This window comes from Platalea leucorodia (assembly GCF_965183815.1).
Source record: "Platalea leucorodia genome assembly, chromosome: 13".
NCBI classification, from domain to species: Eukaryota; Metazoa; Chordata; class Aves; order Pelecaniformes; family Threskiornithidae; genus Platalea; species Platalea leucorodia.
The window spans coordinates 75,681-95,915 of NC_138835.1; the positions used below are offsets into that span (position 1 = coordinate 75,681).

Genomic DNA, 20,235 nt, shown 5'->3' on the forward strand with positions numbered 1-20,235 from the left:
AGCTTTCCTGCCAGCAGAGTCTGAGATCATTTATCATTAACATTATTGCAGGAGGGTATCCAATGAGTGCCTTAATGACCTTTTCTTCTCCCCAGATCTTCCTGCTGGTTTTTTGATTGGGATTTAAGGGACACAGGGCAAGGAAGGAAATTTGGGGCAGACCTGCTCCCATAGCATGTCCTGGGAAGACAGCCAGGACAGAGAGCAAGCATCATGAAAGCCCTTGTATTGCAGCTAAAATCAGCAACGTCACATTTTCAAGAGCACCTCAACAAAAGCCCGGTCGCATTCTCAAAACCACTTGGGCACCTAGCCTCAGGGATGTTTCAACATCCATCGCCTACTGAAATCAGTCCACCTGGTGGATGCTTGATACCTGGCGTACCTTAAGTGTGCTTGACACACAAAAGCCCACATCTACCTGCAGATCCATGCCAGGAGGGCTCCTATGACACTCAGTGCTGTTGAAAACATCTTCCTCAAGCCAGCGCAGCCACTTTTCCCCTCTGCTCGTAGCTGTCACAAAAGATTACCTGGTTATACAGCTCCTTCAGGGACTCATAGTACTTGGACCACCAATCCAGTTCTTCCAGCTCTGGTGTTTCCTCTTCGTATTCATCCTCCTTCTTTACAAGCTTATTGATAGGAATTTTCTTCAAAGGAGCCTTAAAAGAACAGAGAAAAGGGTTCAGAGGGAGGAAAGGACAACCCAGGACACCCATACACCCTGCTCTAGAGCCCTGGGAGCCTCTGGCAGAGGCTCAGCTTTCAGGCAGAGCACAGGAGGTGCAAAGCTACCTATAGCCCCAGGTTTGTGCATTGCTACAAAAGCAGCAGTTTTCAAGGCACAAGGCAACACTCCTCCCTGTGCCAGAGCCCAGACATGCAGCAGTGCCAATGAACAGGCAAGGGAGAGGAGTGTTTGGGCCCAGAGCAAAAACTGGTAGTTGAAACTTAACTCTGAACTTCTGAATTTTCTTTTTTGTTTGTAACCTTCAGTTTGCCTTTCCAACCTTCAAAATTTGCTGGGTCCAACACATCACTCACCTTCACAAGACTCAGGGGGTGAGTGCTGGGACCTGGGTCACCAGCTGTCAGGCCAATGTTTACCACAGTCTGAGAGGGAAGATGCTGAGATGAGACTTTCTGAGCTGAGATGAAGAGAAAGAGCTTCACGTTTCCATGCATTTATTTCTGCCCACTGCTTCCTACTTTTTAGCCAGTTGTTATTCCACAGGAAAAAGCTCCCTGTTACCCCACTACAGTGTGATTGCTTTTAAAGCTTTTGATAGCAGACCCTACAAAAATATTATTGGAAATCCAAGTACAGTGCTGAGACTGGCCACCATCATCAATATGCTTGTTGCTGACTCCCTGGAATTCAGATTTATGAGATACACCTTCCCTACTAGGAAGTGACCACAGATTGACGAATCCTTTGCTTCTTCCCCTTCATGCCATATTTATTTACTCACTTCCAAATCAGGAGCTCTGGCTGGTGCTATCACAGAGCTATTTAGTGAACTCATTACCCAATGAACAGACCTTGACCCAATAATGTGAGAGAAGTGTAAACCTTTCAATCCTTGGTCCTAGTGGACCAGCTCCCTAGAGCTTGATGGAGGTCTCACTGGGGACAGCTCTCCAGCCTGCCTATGCAGAGGGTTCAAATAGGTGAATACAATAGTCCTTCGCAGGCTAAACATCTCTGATTCTAGACACAAACTTTCCACGTGGATAAGTTACAGTCTAGTATCTAGCCCCAGCTAAATGTCCTGCTGGACTAAGACATCTTCATGAGTAATTCTCCCTCCTCTAGTTTCTACAAATGTAAGACAAAAAGTGTCTGGGAAAGAGACCCCAAGGAGATGCCACATCCACAGATGAATAGTCCTACCAGTGTGGTGGGGAGGCAAATGTTAAGCTAACCTTGGAGAAAACAGTCTGTAAATTGCCCTTTGCTACTCTCAAAGAGGGATGCCAGCCCTTACACAGCACTCCATCGCTTGGCTGCTGATGATTCCTGAACACTAGTCTGGAGCTGAGTGCTACAGACCAGGATGACGACCTGCCTCCAACCCTAACCTGCCCCACACTGTGCTTTTGCTGGGCATTTTATGGGTCTCAGAAGAGGACTTTGCTGCCTGGCTAGGAGGGAGCGGAAGGGCCAGGGATCTCTGCCACTGGCAGAACCTGCCTGCTGCCTCCATGGGAACCTCACCAAGCAGCTCACCTTTGGGCACATCTTCTGGTTCTTCCTCCAGCTCTCTGGGAGAGAATTTCATCACATCAGACACAACATGGGTACCCACCAGCACAGTGTGCCCAAATGCCCGCTTTTCCACCACGAAGATACTGAGGGGAGGGTGCAGGTAGACCTGCTCTGGGAGCTCCTGCAAAAGAACCGCACACGGCGTTCACAGGAGGAAGGGCAATACCCGTGGCAGCCTCACCACACGCAGGGAGGTCTGATCGTGCCTTGCAGCTCTGCCCAAAAACCAAAGCCTTGCAGTGACAGGCAATGGCTGAGACTGCTCTTGGTGGGCAATTTCACAAAGGCTTTGATCTGCAGCTGAAACATGTCGCCACAGGAGAGCAAAATCCCAGGAGCAGCTCCCCTCCTGTTACTTTGCCCCATGCAGACAGGCAGTGCACGGATGCAGGACAGCCACAGTGCACCCTGGCATGGCAGGACCCCCCCTTCCCACTCACCACATCCATGTATTTGACCAGCTCGGTGAAGTTGGGGTTCTCTTTGTAGGCCACGATCACCTCCGACTCCACCTTCTTGCCAGCACATTCAATGATCACCTGGGGCTGATCCACCTCGAACAAGTTCACTCGCTTCAGGTCCCGCAGGCCCCAGAACAGAATCTGAAGCACAACACAAAGCAGCTGGGCTGCTTGAGACATGCCAGGCATGGCATGGCCACATAGCCTGCAACCCTGCCCGGTGCTGCCACCCCCCTCACCTCGCAGGACACAGACCCCAAGAGAGGCATGAGGCCACTCTCCCAACTCAGCCACCCAACAGCTCTGGCTGTTAAACTGCTGAGATGATTTCTCCCTCATGTCAAGTGCCTGCATTTCTGGCATCTGCTCAGGCCTCAGAGGCACATTTGAGCTCCAAACCCATCTCCCTCCCCAAGCCCTGCCCTCTGCACAGACCAGCTGTGCTGTCTGCTTGGGGCAGCCTGGTGGGGAGCCAGCCCAGTAGAAGGCAGCACACCTCTATGCGAAACTCCTTCAGCACTGGGCGGATGCCCTCAGGGATGATGAACCGTCCATCACGGGGGTCTCCCAGGTAGTTGGGCTCCTTGGGCTCCACGTCCTTGGGCACTGATGGCTGAACAGGTGGAGCCAGGGTACACCAAGCGATGAAAGCCATTTCCACTCCATGCCATGCCCCCTCTCCCTCCCCTCTTGATCCATGCTCACAGGCTCTGTCCCTGAAGCCTCCCTTCCATTGAAAGCCAGATGTGGCTTTCAAGAGGGAATCCTCTGGTAGGCCCCATGCAAACAGCTCCTCACCCACACAGCTCTCCCCAGACAGTTGGCAACCACGTGCAGCTTCCTACAAGCCCATTACCTCCAAATAGCCACTGTAATCCAGCTCAATCAACTCAAAAGTGGCAATGAGCTCTCCCGCTGCTTTGGTGCCTTTGTAGAAATCGAAGAACTGCAGGGCAGGTTTGGTGTACAGCTCATCAACCAGCTTCACCTGCGGGACAGCAAAGGCCTGGCCAAGGAACTTGGGGGAGCCCTACAGGAAAGGGAGGAATGGGTCAAAGCATCCCTGTGTTATCTCACCACCTCAGAGAAAAAAACACCACGAATTTGAGCCAATCTGGGACAGCACAAGACCACTCTTCCATCCTTGCCATCCTCTGCTTTGATTTCCTCTGCTCTATCCAGAGCTAGGAGCAGATGAGACATGCCTGCAGTAGCTCCTCTTAACTCCCAACCCATCTCCAGGCAGAACTGGACAAACGGCCTGGGACCATGCACCAGGCGACATCAAAGCTAGATCAGGTTGCTCAGAGTCTCCTCCAGCCAGGGTTTGAATGTCTCCAAAGATGGAGATCTCACAAGCTCTCTGAGCTCCAGGCCCAGCATTTGAACTCCCTCTGGGTGAAAATTGCTTCCTTATATCAAGTTGGATTTTTCTCTTGTTCCAACTTATGTCCATTGCCTGTCATCCTGCCCCTGGGTACCTCCAAGAGAAGACTGACTCCACCTTTTTTACTCTCTCCCATCAGGCAGCTACAGGCAGCAATAAGACACTGCCTTTGCCTCATCTTCTCCAGGCTGAATATACTCAGCTCTCCACCTCTCCTCACTCTGTTCTGTGCTCCAACTCCAGTATGTCAGTGTCTGTCTTATACTGGGACCCAGGAAACGGACCCAGGAAAGCTGCTGAGCTACACAGGAGAATCCGGTGCCATTCCCCTTATGATAACAAAGAGGCCTCAGGAGAGGAGTGAGACTTCAAAGTACTAATGAAGAGAGAAAAGGGAGGACTGAGGAGGGATGGAAGACAACACCTGGGGGACAGAGGGGAAGGAAGAGCCCTAAGAGCTACATCGTCTCCCCCTGGCTACGAGCCCTCTGCAACGTGACCCTGCTGAGGAAGAGGGGCAGGCAGCTGGGAGAAGCACAGTGTTTCTCCAAAGAGGAGAGATCCCGGATCCACTGAGCACTCATCAGGCCCCAGCTCAGGTCATTTCTGAGCCATATGCACACTGCAGCCAGCAGCTTCACCCCAGCTCATAGAAGAAGTCTGCAGAAAGTCTCAACCTCAGCCACAGCCCCCAGGACTCACTGCCACCAGTGGACCAGGATCAAGCTGAGTCATGGAAACCAAACAGAGATGTGGCTCCTAAGTGCCTGCTCGCAGCACCCATACAGAGCTCCTCTGCCCTCCCTGTCCTGGAAACAATAGCAGGAGGGCAGCATGGCCATACTTACAAATTTATTGTGGCTGAAAAGGTTGATTATAACAATGGGGGTCTCTGTTTTCAACTCTTCTTTTTTCCCATCAATAATGAGCTGGTCAAACAGAAGCAGCTCATTCCACATGGGACTCAGTGTCTCCTCCAGCATCTGCAGACAGAGACAGGAGGCCTCAGCGTACCACAGCCAGTGAAGACAAACAACATGCACTTTGTAAAAAGAGTGAGGAAGCATGGACTGATCCCCTCTCCCACGCAGCTGCACGCAGCTGGCGCCTGGCAGGAGGCGAGATGGTAGAAGTGTGAAATCAGCACTTGGGGCCAACTAGCACATGCCAATCAACCTTTGAGACCATGCTCAATGATATATATGTTTTGTCAAATGTTCCCTGAACATAGTCACACCACTCAGAGCACACAAATACCTCGTGCCTGAAGTTACAAAATTTCCAGGAGGACTGCCACAGCACTGGCCTTCAACATGTCAGTGAGGACATGATGATTTTTTTCTCTCCAAGTCCCCAAGAAGGCAGAGGCAAGAGTTTAAGTGGTCTCACCCTGGTGGTCTGGCAATGAGTCGAAAACACCACTCTTGCAAATGGATCTGAAAGGCCATTGTCATCTGCAGGGAGGATCCCTTGAGCCTGATACAAATGGGCTCGGAGCTGGAAATAGCTGAAATCTGGTAAGAAAAAGAGAAGAGATGTCCCAGTTCCCCAATACAGCACTGTGTGAGGCCAAAAAATGCACGAAGAAGAGGGCCAGCCAGGTAGGAGTGGGCACATCCTGCAAGGAATAGGTACCACTTCTAGGGGCACTCACCATGGTTCTCAGAAGGTCAGCACATCTCAAAAAGTTTGGCCAAGCAAGACAAGCTCAGTGGGCTCCCCAGACAGCTCTGGGAAGGACATGACATGTGAAATGTGCAGCGATCTGCTGTGAGCATCTGCTGTGTGGGGGAGTGCTACCAGGCTCAGCAAAGGGGCAGACCTCATGTCCATTGCCAGTTTGGCAGCACATTCAGTGCCTACAAAGCACATGTCCTGCCTGCTGCTCCAGCTGTGGGTGTGCAAACACGTCCTCATGAGAGCAAACTGGACTTGCCTGTCTCAGTCATGCCTTGGAGAGGACATGGAGATGATAGATCAGGTCCTATTCCTTGGACACTGACCATGGGGCAGGAACTCACACCCCTCTGCTCTCCTACTCACAGTTAAGCCATGGAAAAATGGCATCTGCACTCACCATCCCTGCTGAGCCGGCTGGGAGGATTGTACGCTGAGAACTGGGCTATCTCCTGTCCACTCTCAGAGAGGTACTTGAACTCTTCAGGCAGCTCCGCCAAACAGTTCTTCGCATATTTGGTTACCCCAAGCCACAGGTAGATTTCCAGTTTGGCAAAGATCTCACCAGTGTGTAAGTGAGGGACCTGAAAGCACAGGAGGTTTAGCAGGTTTTCCATCTCAGCCTTGCCCCCTTCAGACCAAGATGATCACCATCAGCCAGTGACCACAGAGCACAGGAGACAGAACACCACATTGGCAGAGGCAAAAGGCAGTGGTGGAGCCAGATCTGTGTTTCCTTGTGAACTCCAGGATTTCAGGAAGGAGGGCTGGAAGCAAGGAGAGAGAAGCAGCATGAAGCAAGTGAGAGCACACTGTTTTGGTATAAACCCTACCTTCATAAAGACAGTCTGGATCTTCGCACAGTCCTTGCCTTTCTCCTCTTCAACTACTGAATAGAGGATGTTCTGTGCAGGAACTCTTGCATATGCCACACGCCTGTTGTTGCTGAGCATCCAGACAAGGACATCAGGGAGGGTGCACTGGGGCTGGAGGGAGGAAAGAGAGGAACATCACAGCAGAGTAACAGCACATATCTTGTCCTCCCTCCACAGACATGGTGAAAGCTTCGTCTCCTCGCAGGAGGGACTGCTGGCTGCACGGTGCTTTGGAGATCCAGAAGCAAATGAAAGGCCTAATGTTGGGCACGTGCTTCTGAAAGTCTCAGCCCTGCAATATGGCTCTGCAGGTTTCTTGGAGGGTTCTGTGATCCGCCTTGTTTTTCATTGTGAACACCAGCAGGATGCACTCAACCCCATGCCATGTCGGGAAGAGGAAGCCCCCACGAGACTGGCGAAGTGGCATTTTACCCCACACCTTTGACAGAAGCCCAAGTGCTGATCCATGGGAAGGAACCACATTAGCTGGCACCCCAGCAACATGAGTGCCCAGCATAAAGCTGCAGTTTGGGTTGAGAGCAGGACTTGGAATAAAGCAAATGCACAGACGGAAGCAATAACTTCTTTTAAACTCTAATTTAAGTTCTCTTCCTCATCTTGGTTTCCCTGCCCTTAGTGTTTGCACTTGTACTGGGTACTTGTACTTGCAATTTTTCAGTACACAAGTAGCTGAAGCAATTTATTACTGATCCGAACCAAGACTGCCAGCCTCCAAGCAGGGACTAAAAGTGGCAAGTGTATGTGCAGGGCTGACTCTGCAGAGACAGCAACATTCCCACCCAATCACAGGGAGCTAAATGGGAGGAGGTTCCTCTCTGTCTGGGGGATCAGCTGCAGCCAGCCTGTGAGGCTGGAGCCTGAGGACAGCTTCTCCTCCTGGTTGTGCGAGGGGTGACATCTTGGTCATGCTAAAGTCTACCCTCACATAGCTAAAGATGTGAAAATTATTTGACTTCACTTAGCAAAAGATGTCTCCAAACTGCAACATCTGTCCAACTAACTCCAGCAAACATTGCATTCTGGTTTACACTACACAAACACACTCATTTGCTGGAGTTACTTAGTGAAACTCTGAAAATGGAGTCTCTACTATGGATGAGAGACCTTATTTCAAGGCAAGTTTGAATTTGCAGAAAGTGTCCAAGGCCAGTCCCTGGTGGGAGTGCAGGCAGCACAGGCAAGGCTGTTTTCCCAGGCAGACTGCCTGCAGCCCCACTGCAGGCATGGCCTCGGACTGGCTGGGCAGAGAGGGCAGGGAGGCCCAGGTGGCCTGGAGCTGGCCCAGCTCTGCCTCCAACCCACCGCTGAGCTGCTTCGACCCCTGCTCTGTCACCAACCGCCCTGCAAAGCTGCCAAACTTAATTCCTCATAAGAGCCGTTACATGAAATATGGTAACTTCCAGCAGCTGGAACTTGGGATTTTACATAGCAAGGAAAGACAGCAGGGAAAAAGCCCCAACTTAGGCTAGCAAGAGCCCCGGCAGCCAGCCCAGCACCCTCTCCTTGCCCATGCCCTCTCCTGCTCAGAAACAGGGTGCCTTGGGAGCAGCTCTTTAGCCATGAAGCATACCTCTTTAGCCATGAAGCGTAGCTTTGTCAGGACCCTCCTTGTCTCCTTAACCTTCTCCTTGACATTGGCTCGAGTCAGCCGCCGCCTCATGCGGAGCCCCTGCTTTGCATACAGGATCTGAACAGAGAGCATGGCTGTCACATGCCCAGCTGTGATCCAGGCACGCCACACTGGTACCCCTCACAGGGGCTCTGCAAGGAAGCACCCGTGTGCTGATCGCACCCATCCTGCCCCATCACACCCTGACCTCCACCATGGCTCGCTCCCCAGCTGCTGAGAGAAAACCTCCATGAACCTGTTGCAAGCCATTTAGTGAAGGGTGCCAAGAACTGGAGACTCCAGAGATCAGCTCTGCCAATACCAGCAGGTAACAGAAGTCCATGAGCATCATTTGGGGCAGAAAGATGTATAAGGAATAAACATTTCAGAAGCTGGTGGTCTAAGGCTCCAGATAGTGCCTGGGGGAGGCTTTGCACAAGGAGTGACTTGGGGCCACAGAAGTATGGGAATACAAAGACGTAGGAAACTGGAAGACAGGGCTGGGCTTTCATGTTCTTTAGTTGACAGTGTACACATCTGAGCAGAGACTTTGTGATGAACCAAAACTAATAATGAAATCCAGAAGGAATTCAGGGTGTAAACCCAGTATAGACTGATAAGGCCAGAAAACTCATCTCTTGGGCTGGTTCTCTCTGAAAGAGAGTCTCAGACTTACCAGAGTACCTTCACCATAGCTGAGGTGATGATGTACAGGGAGGCAGAGGGAAGGAATCCGGGATCCAGACATGTCTAAATTTTATTTCCTGCTGCTGTCATTGCATTTTGGTCAGCCTTTCAAAGCTTTGTAGTCTGATGGGGACTATGACTACAGCCATGCTCTGCTGTGTTGTGATGGAGGGCTCTCATTCAGCTAGCTGGCCTTGTCTGCAGGATTATGAGTGCCTAGATGTTGCCCTCTCCAGGGACAGGTAGATGGATGGCTGTTGTAGATCTGCTGGATGGGTACCCAGCCTATGGGCTGAGTTTCCGGGGGCAGTGGGTCTCAGTGAGCTCCCCCAAAACTGTCTGCAGGAATAGCCTGCACCAAAAGGCTTCCAGCAACCTACTGGGCAGCAACATGTATGTGCTCAGCCAGACGTGCCCCACAGGAGAGGATGGATGGTGTCAGGGCACAGCATCTGCATAAAACTGGAGGCAGCCATGGCCAGTCCCTGCCTCTGTTCCCTGTGCTGGAAGTTGTATTGCTCTGAGCAGAAGTGGGAGATGCTGCAGTAAAAGCCTATGACTGATACCAGGAGTCTTAGCCCCAGGTTTCTTTCTTAGCATCAGTTCTAGCTGGGCCTCCAGAAGCATCCTCCAGACTGGGGGTCGCAAGGGCTCCCACCACCACCACTAAGCCCCACAGCTTACGATGTTGCGCATCAGGTATTTCATCCGACATCTGTCAAGGTTGTTTGGATGTGCCATTGTTTTTCTCTCTGTGTTGAGCGAATATTGTCTGCAATGAGAAAAGCAACACAGGCTCTTTGCTGGGTCCCTTGCACCCAGCAAGCAGAGCTCAGCTCAAACAGCAGGGGCACAAGCTCCAAATCCCTGGTACTAATCCAGATGCATCAGAAACCCCCCTCTCTGCAATGCCCTCTCTTCTGCAAGCTTTTTGTTTCCAAAGGTACGCTGGGGATTGCTCAGCACCTGAAGCTCCCTCTCTACTGTCTCCATCACAAGGCTGGGGACTGAAGTGCGTACCAGACCCCACTGGGCAGTCACAGTGATTGAAACACTAGTCTCTTGTCTGCATGATTGAGCAGAGTGAAGGAAACATCCTAACATTTAGGAAACACCCAGAAGTCCAGGAACATCGAGGCTGCAGTCTGTGACCCCTGTGCTTCCCAGGACTGGGGTCTCCTCTCCAAGCTTGAAGAGCCCCAGGTCATCCTGGTTTCCTTCCGCTCATCCACCTCAAGAGGACAAGAGATCAGGCTGCGCACAGCCCAGGCAGAACATGATACAACCTCCTAACCTGAAAACAAGAAACCTTAGGAAATCAGGGACATGCTAACCTGCATCCAGCTACAAATTCCTCCAGCACCTCTCGAAGCCGCTCTTCTGCTTTAGCCTTTGGCCTTCTCATCAGCTTCTCCACATCATCCAGCCCCTGCTCCTATGGGGAAAGCACAATGTTCAGGGAGCTTGTACCTAGCTGCGGGGTCAGAGTGAAACATTGCAAGGATTTTTGCCACAAATGGCTTGTGCCCTTCTGTGGAGCTGAGGATCGTGAGAGTGCTGCAGATCAGTGCTGTGCTGCCGGTCAGCGCTGTGCTGCCAGGGACTCTGGAGCCTGGGGATAACCTTAACACTGGTTGTTACAACACCTTGTGTCTCAGTCCTTGAGCAGCCACTGAAACACACTGGCAAGCTCCACTTTCAGATTTCTAAGCCCAAAAGGGAAAGACAAGGCCCTGGGCAGAGACTGCACCCTGCTGATGACAGCCTAAGGCTGAGAGTCTGCTTGCAGCAGCATCTCCCCAGTGCACACGCAGCTAAGGAGCGGCAGCAGAGGAGCTTTTTGTCACAGACATAGTGTCACTCACACCATCAGGAGACACCACCAGACTGTGGTACAGCTACCCCACATGCCTAAAGAGCAGGTGGGACTGAGCCCTGCAAGAGACATGGACTCGCATGGGGGGTGAGGATGTTTAAGGCAAATGTCTCACAGAGCAACTGCATATGCTACAAGGAAAGCACACCAGGAAGGACCGTGCCACAGACACCCTGAACATGCTACCAGGCGCTCTGCCAGCTTGACAATCCAGTTGGAAATGCAGAGTCTCCAGGTGTGATCCTCCCAGTAGCTCCACACGTACACGCAGGGTTTCTCATGCATCATGGGCAGGTAGCTGTATGACCTAAGGGCAGCAGGCACAGGAGGTTACGGCTGCTGTTTGCAGAAAGCACATGCTATGTCACAATGCAGTGCTTGTGCACGCAGTGCAGGGAGCAGCGTCTGGGCTCTGTCCTCCTCGCAGAGAACCGGCTGTTTTGGGCCCTGCACCACAGACATGGATGCAAACTGCTGGATCTGCCCTTTGCCATCCCAAACTAGTGCACAGGGTTTCTAGCAGAGAGAGCAGCACATGCCCAGACAAATGCGGCTGACAAGAGCTGCCAAGATTTCTTGCTGTTGTGGGACTGAGTAGTAGCAGGCACAGGGCTCACAATGCAAACACCAAGACATTGCCAGGCCTCTGGGACAAACTAGGCAGCATTCCCAGAGGAAACATATCATCAGAAGAGCTTGTGTATGTGTCTCGCCTGTCCAACATAGGACAGCATTTTCCAGATTACTCCTCTCCTTCCTCCTCACTGGAATCAAGCCCTTAGGATGCTGCTTGTTAACTAGAAAAGGGACTGTTGTTCTTGATGGGTAATAGTTTCCCTGGGACCCTGTCCTTGGCCACCTGCACACATCAAGCAGACACCATAGGGCCTGTAGGGTTAATGGGCAATGGCAGCCAGCTAGGCCATGGCAAGCTGCAGGGTTGCAAAAAGGAGAAACACCTGCATAGGAGTCGCATTGCTGAGCAGACCTCTAATAACATCTGGAATAACCAACCTGGGAAGCTGGGGCAGGACCTGGGCAGGTGGGAAAGAAGGACGAAGAAGACTCACCTGTCATACTCCATGGGCTCCGGTCTCTGGCTCTTCGTCACTGACTTGTTCAGTGCTGCTGAAGCTGGGGCCAGGACTTCAACATCCAGCTCACCATCTGAACCAGGGTCCAGCAAAGGCTGCTTTTCTTCTTTCACTTCTCCCTTTTCCACTTTTCTCCACGCTTTGGTCACCACCTCTTCAGCTTTGCCATAGTTTCCTTGAAGTTAAGCATTAAACAGTAAACAGATAAGTGGGATCACTGTTAAACAAGTTTACTAGCTTGCAAAATCAGAGTGCAATCATCCTGCCAAGAGAAGCATATGGGCATGCAGTGCTTTTGGAACTAGCAGTTCAGTAGCATCCAACCATCAGAGCATCACATGGACAAGCAGAGGGTCTGACAGGACCCAGGCAATTGCAAGGAAGTCCTTGTGTATGCCTTCAAGTTCCACCAGCTCCACCAAGTGCCTGCTAACTGCCATCTACATCCCTACACTGGGGTCAGCAGCAGTCACTCAGGAAGGCTTACCAGCATCCAGCTTAGCAGGTAGGAGCTTGGACCTGCTCTCCTACTATTGTTTCCTCATCACCCGCTGTCACAGCCCCTCAGCACCACATGGCCAACCCCAGTATCCCAGCTTCCCCTTCTTGCTCTCAAACCCTTCTACCTCTTTTCACCCCCACTTCCCTAGAGAGCTTCAACGACTCTCCCCAAACAGGCAGTTCAGACAAATACTGCAAATCTTCAATCCCATAGGAGGGCGTCCACACTTTTAAGGTAATTAAAGCACTGTGAACACTCCCTGGCCTCATCCCCTGCCCTTCCTGAGTTCCTGTTTCGGAGGCATGAGCTGTACAAGGGCTGGCACCTTAGGACCACAGTGCTGACTTGAGCTGTCAGAGGCAGATTTGCACTGTTCCCATCGTTTCTGGACATGGGGCCCTGGGGAATACCCACCTATAGAGACTTCAAAGCTGACAGGCTTGGAGCTGAGAGATGAGTCCATCATAGCGGCTTCAAAGAAGGCAGCGAAGAGAAGGAATTTCTCCTTCTTCCCCAACGCATTCTGAGCAAGGAGACAGAAATCAGCCTGAGTGCCTTGTATGCCAAAACACTGCCTCAGCAGAAATTCAGAGAGCACCAGGGCACGGCCAGTGCCTGCCAGCCCTCCCAAGAGACATCAGTGGGACGCTGCTGAGGTCACCACTTCTGGGCTGCCAGACGCAAGACAAGTTTTCTCGGAAATCCTGGGAGGTTGGTGCAGAGCCAGGGCTTTGGCTGATGCTTGCGTGAAGCCACTGACCAGGTTTGCAGGCTAAGGGATGGCTACTGTACCAACACAGCTGCATCTTGCCTGCCTTTCCCAGACCAAGTGGAGACCCAGAGCCAGCTAACAGCTCCCTGGCTCCAGGGGAGAAAAAGTACATGCTGGCAGCTGTGCCCTGGGAATAACACCCACGTGAGAGTCCTCCCTGTGCCAGGAAGGCAGCACATGTGGGGATGCTCCAGCCTTAACGTGGGAGGCAGTTTTGTGGCTGCAGGTGTGGCCTCAGCCCTTGCAGAGGCTGAGAGCGCTCTGGATGGCCCAGCAATGGGCAGGCTGGGTTTGCTCCAGCACTGTTACACCATGAAATGATCCCACTGCCTCCTCCCCATCAGGCCTGTGCATGCTGCGGGCTGGCGTGGGTCAGCCACACCAGCATGGCAGGACTCACCTCAGGGAGTGGATGAAGCTCTTCCACCTCCACAGTGACCTCCCCGGGCTGCTCGACTTCCTGAGAGCCCCCAGCGTCCTCCTCTCCTGGCAGCCGGCTCAGTTCTTTGGCTTTCTCTTTGGATTTCTTACTTTTCTTCTTCAGCTTCAGTTTGCTTAGGGCACCTTTCGTCTTGTCCCCAAGCTTCCTCTCTGCCATGCTGGGGCTGCTGAAGATCTCCACCGTGATGGCCATAAGGATGCGCCCGCGGTAGAAGATCCCCTCGCCCACGCCCTCGTTGAGGTCCTTGTGGATGTCCCGCAGAGCTGAGTTCTGGGGCGAGCCATACAGGTTCACCCAGGCTGGGCCAAACATGGGGTTAAAGCCTGCAGCGACAGGGACAGGGTCTAATTACACCACAGGGTGCTGCTGCAGAGAGATCTTCCCCCAAGAAGACAGCCCAGGACACAGGGATGTGAGCATGCTTTGGCCATTCCTGCTTCCCACCTCCAGGAGACCACCATGCCCGAGCAGAGGGTGCATGGCATGGGGCTGCCCAGGACACCCTGCCCCAGGGGCAGCTGTGCCAGGCCTCACCATTCCTGCCAGGGTCTGAGATCTGCTGCAGGTCAATGTAGTGTGTAGCGATGGCCACGTCACCAATGTTAGCATCATCCAGCACCTGGACTTTTATCTTCCTGGCCAGAGGCGGGAACATCTCAATGAAGCTGATCTGCTCGTTCCACTCAGGCTCGGTGGTGTTGGTCTCCACCGACGTTTCCCCCTGGGAAGGAGAAAGTGTGAAAGCCACACAGTCCCAGTCAGTGGCCAGAGCAAGGGATGCCACAGAGCCTCTCTGGAAGTAGCATGTCCTCCTGTCCCACCTGCAGACAGTGCTGGGCAAGCTCTGGACGTGGCAGTGTCCCTGCTCCTGCCACTATCCCATCAATTGCTCTCTGTGCTTCATCAAGGCAGGGCTGTCCCACGGCTCTGGCCGTGCTCTGCACAGCCAAGGGGAACACTGGAAGCAAGTAGGCAGCACCACCAGACCCAGAGGTGTTACAGGGTCCCCTGGGAGCACCCCCAGGCACACCAGGCTGCCCAGGGACTGATTCTCATCTTAATGGATATCACAGGACCAGAAACCCTGGCCTTAGGTGCAGGAAAAGGGCCACTAGCTCAGTAAACTCTCCCAAGGGTGTCAGGCTGAGTCCAGCCTGCCACAGAGGACTTCTGCTCCAGGATTTATTTGACCCTCTCCCTACATTTAGGGATATGAAATCTCTGCCTGCACAGCCTGTAGCTCAGCCAGTGGCTGTGCTCAGGACTGGGGCTGTCCCCTGTGCAGCTCTCTGCAGAGACAAAAGTCCCATAAGAGCCTTCTCATCCAGACACCACACATCCACAGCCACACAGCTCAGGCCACTGCCAAAGACAGCAAGACTTGGGCTCTCCCAGCCTCTCTCTGGTGGGATTGCTGTGTCCCATGAAGGCTCCTGGCAGCATCAGCCCAGTGCATACTGCTGCACAGCCAAGGGAGGATCAGCCTGGCCCCACGCAGACCCCCTGGCAGACTTACCTGCTGCCCGCAGAACGAGACCTGCACGTATGGGTCAATAAAGACTTTTTTATCCCCTATGATCTTGGAGAAACCACCCATGATGCCCGCACTCATGCTGGGCAGGCCCTCAGCACGATACAGCTTGATGCAGACCCTGGCCCACGGTCTCTCTGCAGGGACTCTCTTAGGCAGCAGCAGGTTCCTGAAAGACAAATTCATGTTCTGGCTCTCTCCTGGAGCTCAGGAAACATGATGCTGGGAAATGCCCTGACTGCAGAAGGTTTGGATCCTGCTCCACCACAGGTCTCTTTCCCTGGGTCTTTCCCCTTCAGAAGGGGGAAAAATGGGGCAAAAAAGGTAGTGTGAAGAGACACATGACTGTTTTCGCCAGGGCCATGCAAGACTGCACTGCACTTACCTTTCAATATCCTCATCCCGGCTGCTGGAGGAGGTGGGAAGGGAGCCCACAACATCCCCACGTGCAGTGACAGAGATGTTGCACTTCACAAAGCCTTTCACACCTGACCGGGTGTCCGTGGGGTCACTGATAACAGCCCACTTCTGGAAAAACCTGTGATCTGAGAGGGAAGGGAAGGAGTTCCCTGCGAAGAGCCCAGGTTACCATTTCACATCCCAACTATGTGTGCACAAAGATTGCCCTGACCCTGCCTCTGAAGGTGCAGGAGGTGTCACCAGCCCTCAGACAGCTGGGAGGAGAAGCAAGTGCTGGTCCTCATGTGAACTAAGTGCTTTAAAGACAGGGCGCTCACCAGACCCAGCAGAGCATGAAGGAAACATCAGTTTCAGACAAAGCCGGGGTCAGGGAGCAGGTACACAGTGCAGTTGGTCATACCTGGCTGGCTGTACACCGTCACAACATCCATCTTAAACGTTCCTATGCATGTTCCCAGGAATGGTATCTTCTTTGAGTGAAAAACCTGTAGACAGCACAAATCCCCCTGAGCACCAGGAGATGTGGGCAGCCAGGTGACACATCCAGACACCTCTGAGGAGGACAGGACTGCTAGGAGATGCCTGTTCCAACACACAGCTCAGGCAGCGGTTGCAAGCTCCTCATACACATTGACCCATCTGAACTAGCCCTGGGACAAACCCATTCCTACCCAACCGTTCCTACAAAGCCCACCAGCCCATAGCCCTCAGTCAAACCTGGGCCAAGGCAAATTCACGTGCAACCAATTCAGCTTCTTCTGTCAGCCTCAGATGAGCCAAACCCCTACGACAGACCAAGGCCAGACCTGCTTTCCCACAAGGGATCCTATGTCCATATCCTGCTGGGTCATGGCAGAGCCATTCCCCCCCCAGGCTAGTGTCTCTCCCAAAACCCAAGCCTTGATCAGTGCTTGCTGAACCCACACCAGCAGAAGAGACGTGCAGCCTTTCACAGGGAAAGCGCTGGAGATTGTGTGGCAAAGGAGATGCTGGCTGGGTTTAGCTATCTTCAGAAAAGTCCCATGTCTTGGAGAAGCCCCTGAGCTTTGGGCCAGGGGATTTTTGAAGACTGCTCTCTGCCTGCCTGGGCTTTTCTACAAGCACAAATCACTGCTGAGCTCCCCTCACACCAGTCATTTACCTCCACAACCTGCAGGATGAGGCTCCAGGGTAAGGGGCAGCAAGGAATCGCCCCCAAAACAGCAGGGCAGCAAGGCAACGGGCAAGAAAATGCCCCAGAGGCCCCACTTCAGTCACTGGATGTAGAGAAAACCTGACACAGAGGAGGTGGGAAGGCAGCACTGCCCAGTGCTGGCTCAGAGTGGGGCTGGGTCTCTGCCCCACTGTGTCTGCAGGAAGGTCCTTTGGCCTCTCTGCAGGGCAGATGCCTCTGGCTGGAAAACCTGCCTGGTACTGGTACCCTTGATTTGCCCATCACTTCCAGCGTCCACATCCAGAAGCACTGGGCTGTATCAGTTACCAACAAAGGATACAGAGGAGGACATACTTACCGAGATCTCTATGAGTCTGTGGAATAAAATGTCCTTTGGCTCATGGAATTCGAACAAAAAATACTGAAAGAGAAGAGCAAGACAGCTGAGCCTGGGGCTCCCAACATGGCCCCACAAGTGCTTCTGCCTGAGAGCAGCTGCATCCCAAACATCCCCTGCAAGAATGGCCTCAGCCACTTGGAACACTGGTAGGCCAAGGACACAGCCTCTGTCCATATCACATACTTCATTGTAGAAGGGGCAGTTTGTTGACTTCTGTGTCGCTGTGTGCCTCTTCTCCTCTCCAACCTTGACTACCACGAAGGGGTTAATGTTCACCCCCACCAGCTTCTGTGCTTCAATGATATTAATCCCAACCTAAGAAAATGTAGGAGAAAACCCTTGGATCAGCACTCTCCTCGTTTCTAGCTCCATCTTGAGTTTGTTTTGGCAATACCAGTGCACAAATGTGCAGGGCCCTCTCGCCACAGGGGTGGATGCTTGGGGCAGGCAAGAGCATGGCTGCTGAAATCTGCTATAGCCAGGACAAACCAAAATGGTATTTGAGATATTTGTTTCTTTCAGACAAGCAAGGAAACGAAGTGTTAAATCCCCTTTGACAAGAGCAGCCTCCCCAGTGGCACTGTCCCAGCAGCGGCACTGTCCCCACTCAGTCCTTGATCCCAAGGGGATGCAAACCCACTGCTCCTACATGGTGGGGTCCACAGAGCATCTTGGAGAAGATGCTCTTTGTATCTTCTGTCAATATTTCTCTTTGAATCCTACTGAGATGGACACCATTGGAAAGACTGGAAGGTGGCTGTCTCATTTGTTGCAACTGGTTGTGGGTCTAAGACATGGGAGAAATGTTCTCATGTTTGCTCTCAGTACAAGCAACTAGGCAGTTGTTAAGGTGAAGAAAAACAGCTTCAAGAAAAGGATGGTAGGAAATTCCACCCCCCACAAAATCTTCCTGCTTGGTGGATAGGACCCAGCCCTGAAAGGCAGGAGACCCAAATGAGAGTCCATGTTTACTTAGAACCAGGAAAGGATTTAAACGCCTAGCCAGGCTGGGAGACCTGCCCTGAAATCTGCAGGGCAAAAGATGGGACTGAACTCCACTTCCAAACTTCACAGTGGTTTCAAATAAACCTGATGTCAGAGCATCGGCTAGAGCCACAGCTTCATACTAGCCTCCTGGCATCTCCAAGAAAGCCTCTGCAGCAGCCCTCCACCCCCAGCCATGTCCCACAGATGTCCCTGGGGGTCCAGGCAAGGCCCTGGGGAAGCTGGCAGGCACCAGCCCTGCCTGGGTGCTCTCCAAAGCTCTGCTCAGGAGTGTTTTGCAGTGGCACATGTGGCTGTCAGGCTGATTCCCTTCTCCTGTACATCCATAGCTAACTACATGGCCTGAAAAGAAATTCTGCTCTGGGCTGACTGATGTTGGAGCCAGCACTCGTGGGTGCAGTTCGTTCAGAGAATCTCACACCTTGCCCAAGGAAGCCACACAAAGCAAGAAGGCATCTTCATGCTAGAGGCCTCACCAGGGTACGGGGCAACTAGAGAAGCCCAAGCCTGCAGCAAGGCAGTGACAGACTGGCTGGGGGGCCAGAGGCAGCTGTAAGGATGCGCACCCAATGCTGCAGTACCTGGAAGCTCTGTGGGGTTGGGGTGGCAAAGAGGTCCCGTGCGGAGCAAAGTCTGGAGCGGCTGCACAGAAAAACAATCCCGGTGAGCAGGTCTCTTCATCTACATGGACCTGAGCAAGCCCCCCCACCAAGGGGGGCAATGCAAACCCTGGCAAACAATGGATCCTTGCCCTTGGAAGGAGCAGATCCCCAACAGTCCCTGTTTGGGGCCATTAGAGGTTGAAGGTCTCTGACATCCTTCAGAAGCAGAATGCCAAGAGATGCAGGATTCCCCCAGAAATCACCCCGTGAGCTGGCACTTTCCACCCCAGTGCCCAAGTAGGGGCAAGAGAGAAGAGCACACCACAGATACCTCTTCACAGGGCTGAAGACAATGCCCGATATCTCCATCTCGGACACATCATAGAAATCTTCCTCCTCCTCTTCCTCTTCTTCATCAGTCTCCAGGCCTCTCGCCAGCTTCCTGCCCAGCGCGGCGGCCCTCCTGTCCAGTTCACTCGCTCTCAGCCCCTCGGCTGCCCTACAAACCCCCCGCCACATCACATGCCACATCCTCAGTCCTGATGAGCGGGTTGTGCGCTCTCCTCCTCCCAGGAGGGTGAGCTAATACACTTAAGTAGGGCTACTTACTCCAGGTGCTCAAATCCAGGATTGCGGATGATTAACTCCAAACTGTAAGAAAAACAGATGCTTTGCTGAAAAAAAACAAGCGTGTTGCAGCTGTTCACTGATCCATTTAAGTAACAGTGCCACAGTCATGCTCCTGCTTGGCTCTTGTCAGGGACACGAGCATCCTCCTAAGCGATGCTTTTCCACTGTGCACCCTGTGTGCCTCCTGCTTTGCCTCTGGCACTCCAGAAGCGACACTCCCCAGACCTTGCTGCTGCCTGTCATCCTATCTGCCCAGACACCTGCATCTCTCCTGGCTTTGGGCACCACCTGTGTGCAGGATGCCTGGGGTTGCTACAGTCCAAAGCCATGCTCTCTGCAACTTTGCAGCCACAGTGTCTTGCTCCCAGTCAGCCAGGAGGGCTGAAGAAATGCTCTCAAGTCTGAAAGGACTCCCAGGGTGCAGTGGGTTGTTGCAGTCACGGGCTCTTTGTTGAACACAAGGTATTTTCTTTCTAAGATCCCTGCTCACTTATTGCTGCTGTAGAGCAGAGATGCACTAGCCTGGCCAGAGGTGGAGAGTAAATGAAGCTGGATTGCATCCCAAAGGCTGCCACTGGCAAAGGCAGCTGTACAAGCTGCCCAGAAATTTGCTCCTCCCAGGATTTCAGTACCTGTCTTTCATCTGACAGACAAAGTCCTCTTCAGCCCAGGTCCCAGCTGAGCCATCTGGAGGCTGGTAGCGCAAATCCAACTCAATGTAGATCTACAAACAGAAAACAAAACTGCCTGAGAGCTTGGCAGTCACAAAGCAACTGTAGAAATGTCACAGAAAAGGGGAAGGGGAGCATGGAAGAAAAA

The 20,235-nt window shown here is 52.7% G+C and overlaps 1 protein-coding gene across 1 annotated transcript in view; it reads right to left on the bottom strand.

Annotated features, from left to right (window-relative positions):
* The window catches only part of LOC309596910 (fer-1-like protein 4), a gene marked incomplete at its 5' end in the record, with an annotated part of 38,190 nt that overhangs the window by 13,384 nt on the left and 4,571 nt on the right, over window positions 1-20,235 (bottom strand). The window contains 27 exons of the mRNA XM_082325674.1: window positions 534-665; window positions 1,048-1,151; window positions 2,234-2,393; window positions 2,713-2,874; window positions 3,230-3,346; window positions 3,590-3,763; window positions 4,969-5,103; window positions 5,510-5,634; window positions 6,198-6,381; window positions 6,631-6,783; window positions 8,264-8,380; window positions 9,674-9,761; window positions 10,324-10,424; window positions 11,052-11,172; window positions 11,936-12,134; window positions 12,876-12,984; window positions 13,634-13,998; window positions 14,210-14,396; window positions 15,192-15,375; window positions 15,592-15,751; window positions 16,027-16,111; window positions 17,138-17,200; window positions 17,363-17,494; window positions 18,766-18,826; window positions 19,118-19,285; window positions 19,396-19,437; window positions 20,049-20,140. Coding sequence (XP_082181800.1) covers window positions 534-665; window positions 1,048-1,151; window positions 2,234-2,393; window positions 2,713-2,874; window positions 3,230-3,346; window positions 3,590-3,763; window positions 4,969-5,103; window positions 5,510-5,634; window positions 6,198-6,381; window positions 6,631-6,783; window positions 8,264-8,380; window positions 9,674-9,761; window positions 10,324-10,424; window positions 11,052-11,172; window positions 11,936-12,134; window positions 12,876-12,984; window positions 13,634-13,998; window positions 14,210-14,396; window positions 15,192-15,375; window positions 15,592-15,751; window positions 16,027-16,111; window positions 17,138-17,200; window positions 17,363-17,494; window positions 18,766-18,826; window positions 19,118-19,285; window positions 19,396-19,437; window positions 20,049-20,140 — 3,720 coding nt within the window. The remainder of the gene's footprint in view (window positions 1-533; window positions 666-1,047; window positions 1,152-2,233; window positions 2,394-2,712; window positions 2,875-3,229; window positions 3,347-3,589; window positions 3,764-4,968; window positions 5,104-5,509; window positions 5,635-6,197; window positions 6,382-6,630; window positions 6,784-8,263; window positions 8,381-9,673; window positions 9,762-10,323; window positions 10,425-11,051; window positions 11,173-11,935; window positions 12,135-12,875; window positions 12,985-13,633; window positions 13,999-14,209; window positions 14,397-15,191; window positions 15,376-15,591; window positions 15,752-16,026; window positions 16,112-17,137; window positions 17,201-17,362; window positions 17,495-18,765; window positions 18,827-19,117; window positions 19,286-19,395; window positions 19,438-20,048; window positions 20,141-20,235) is intronic.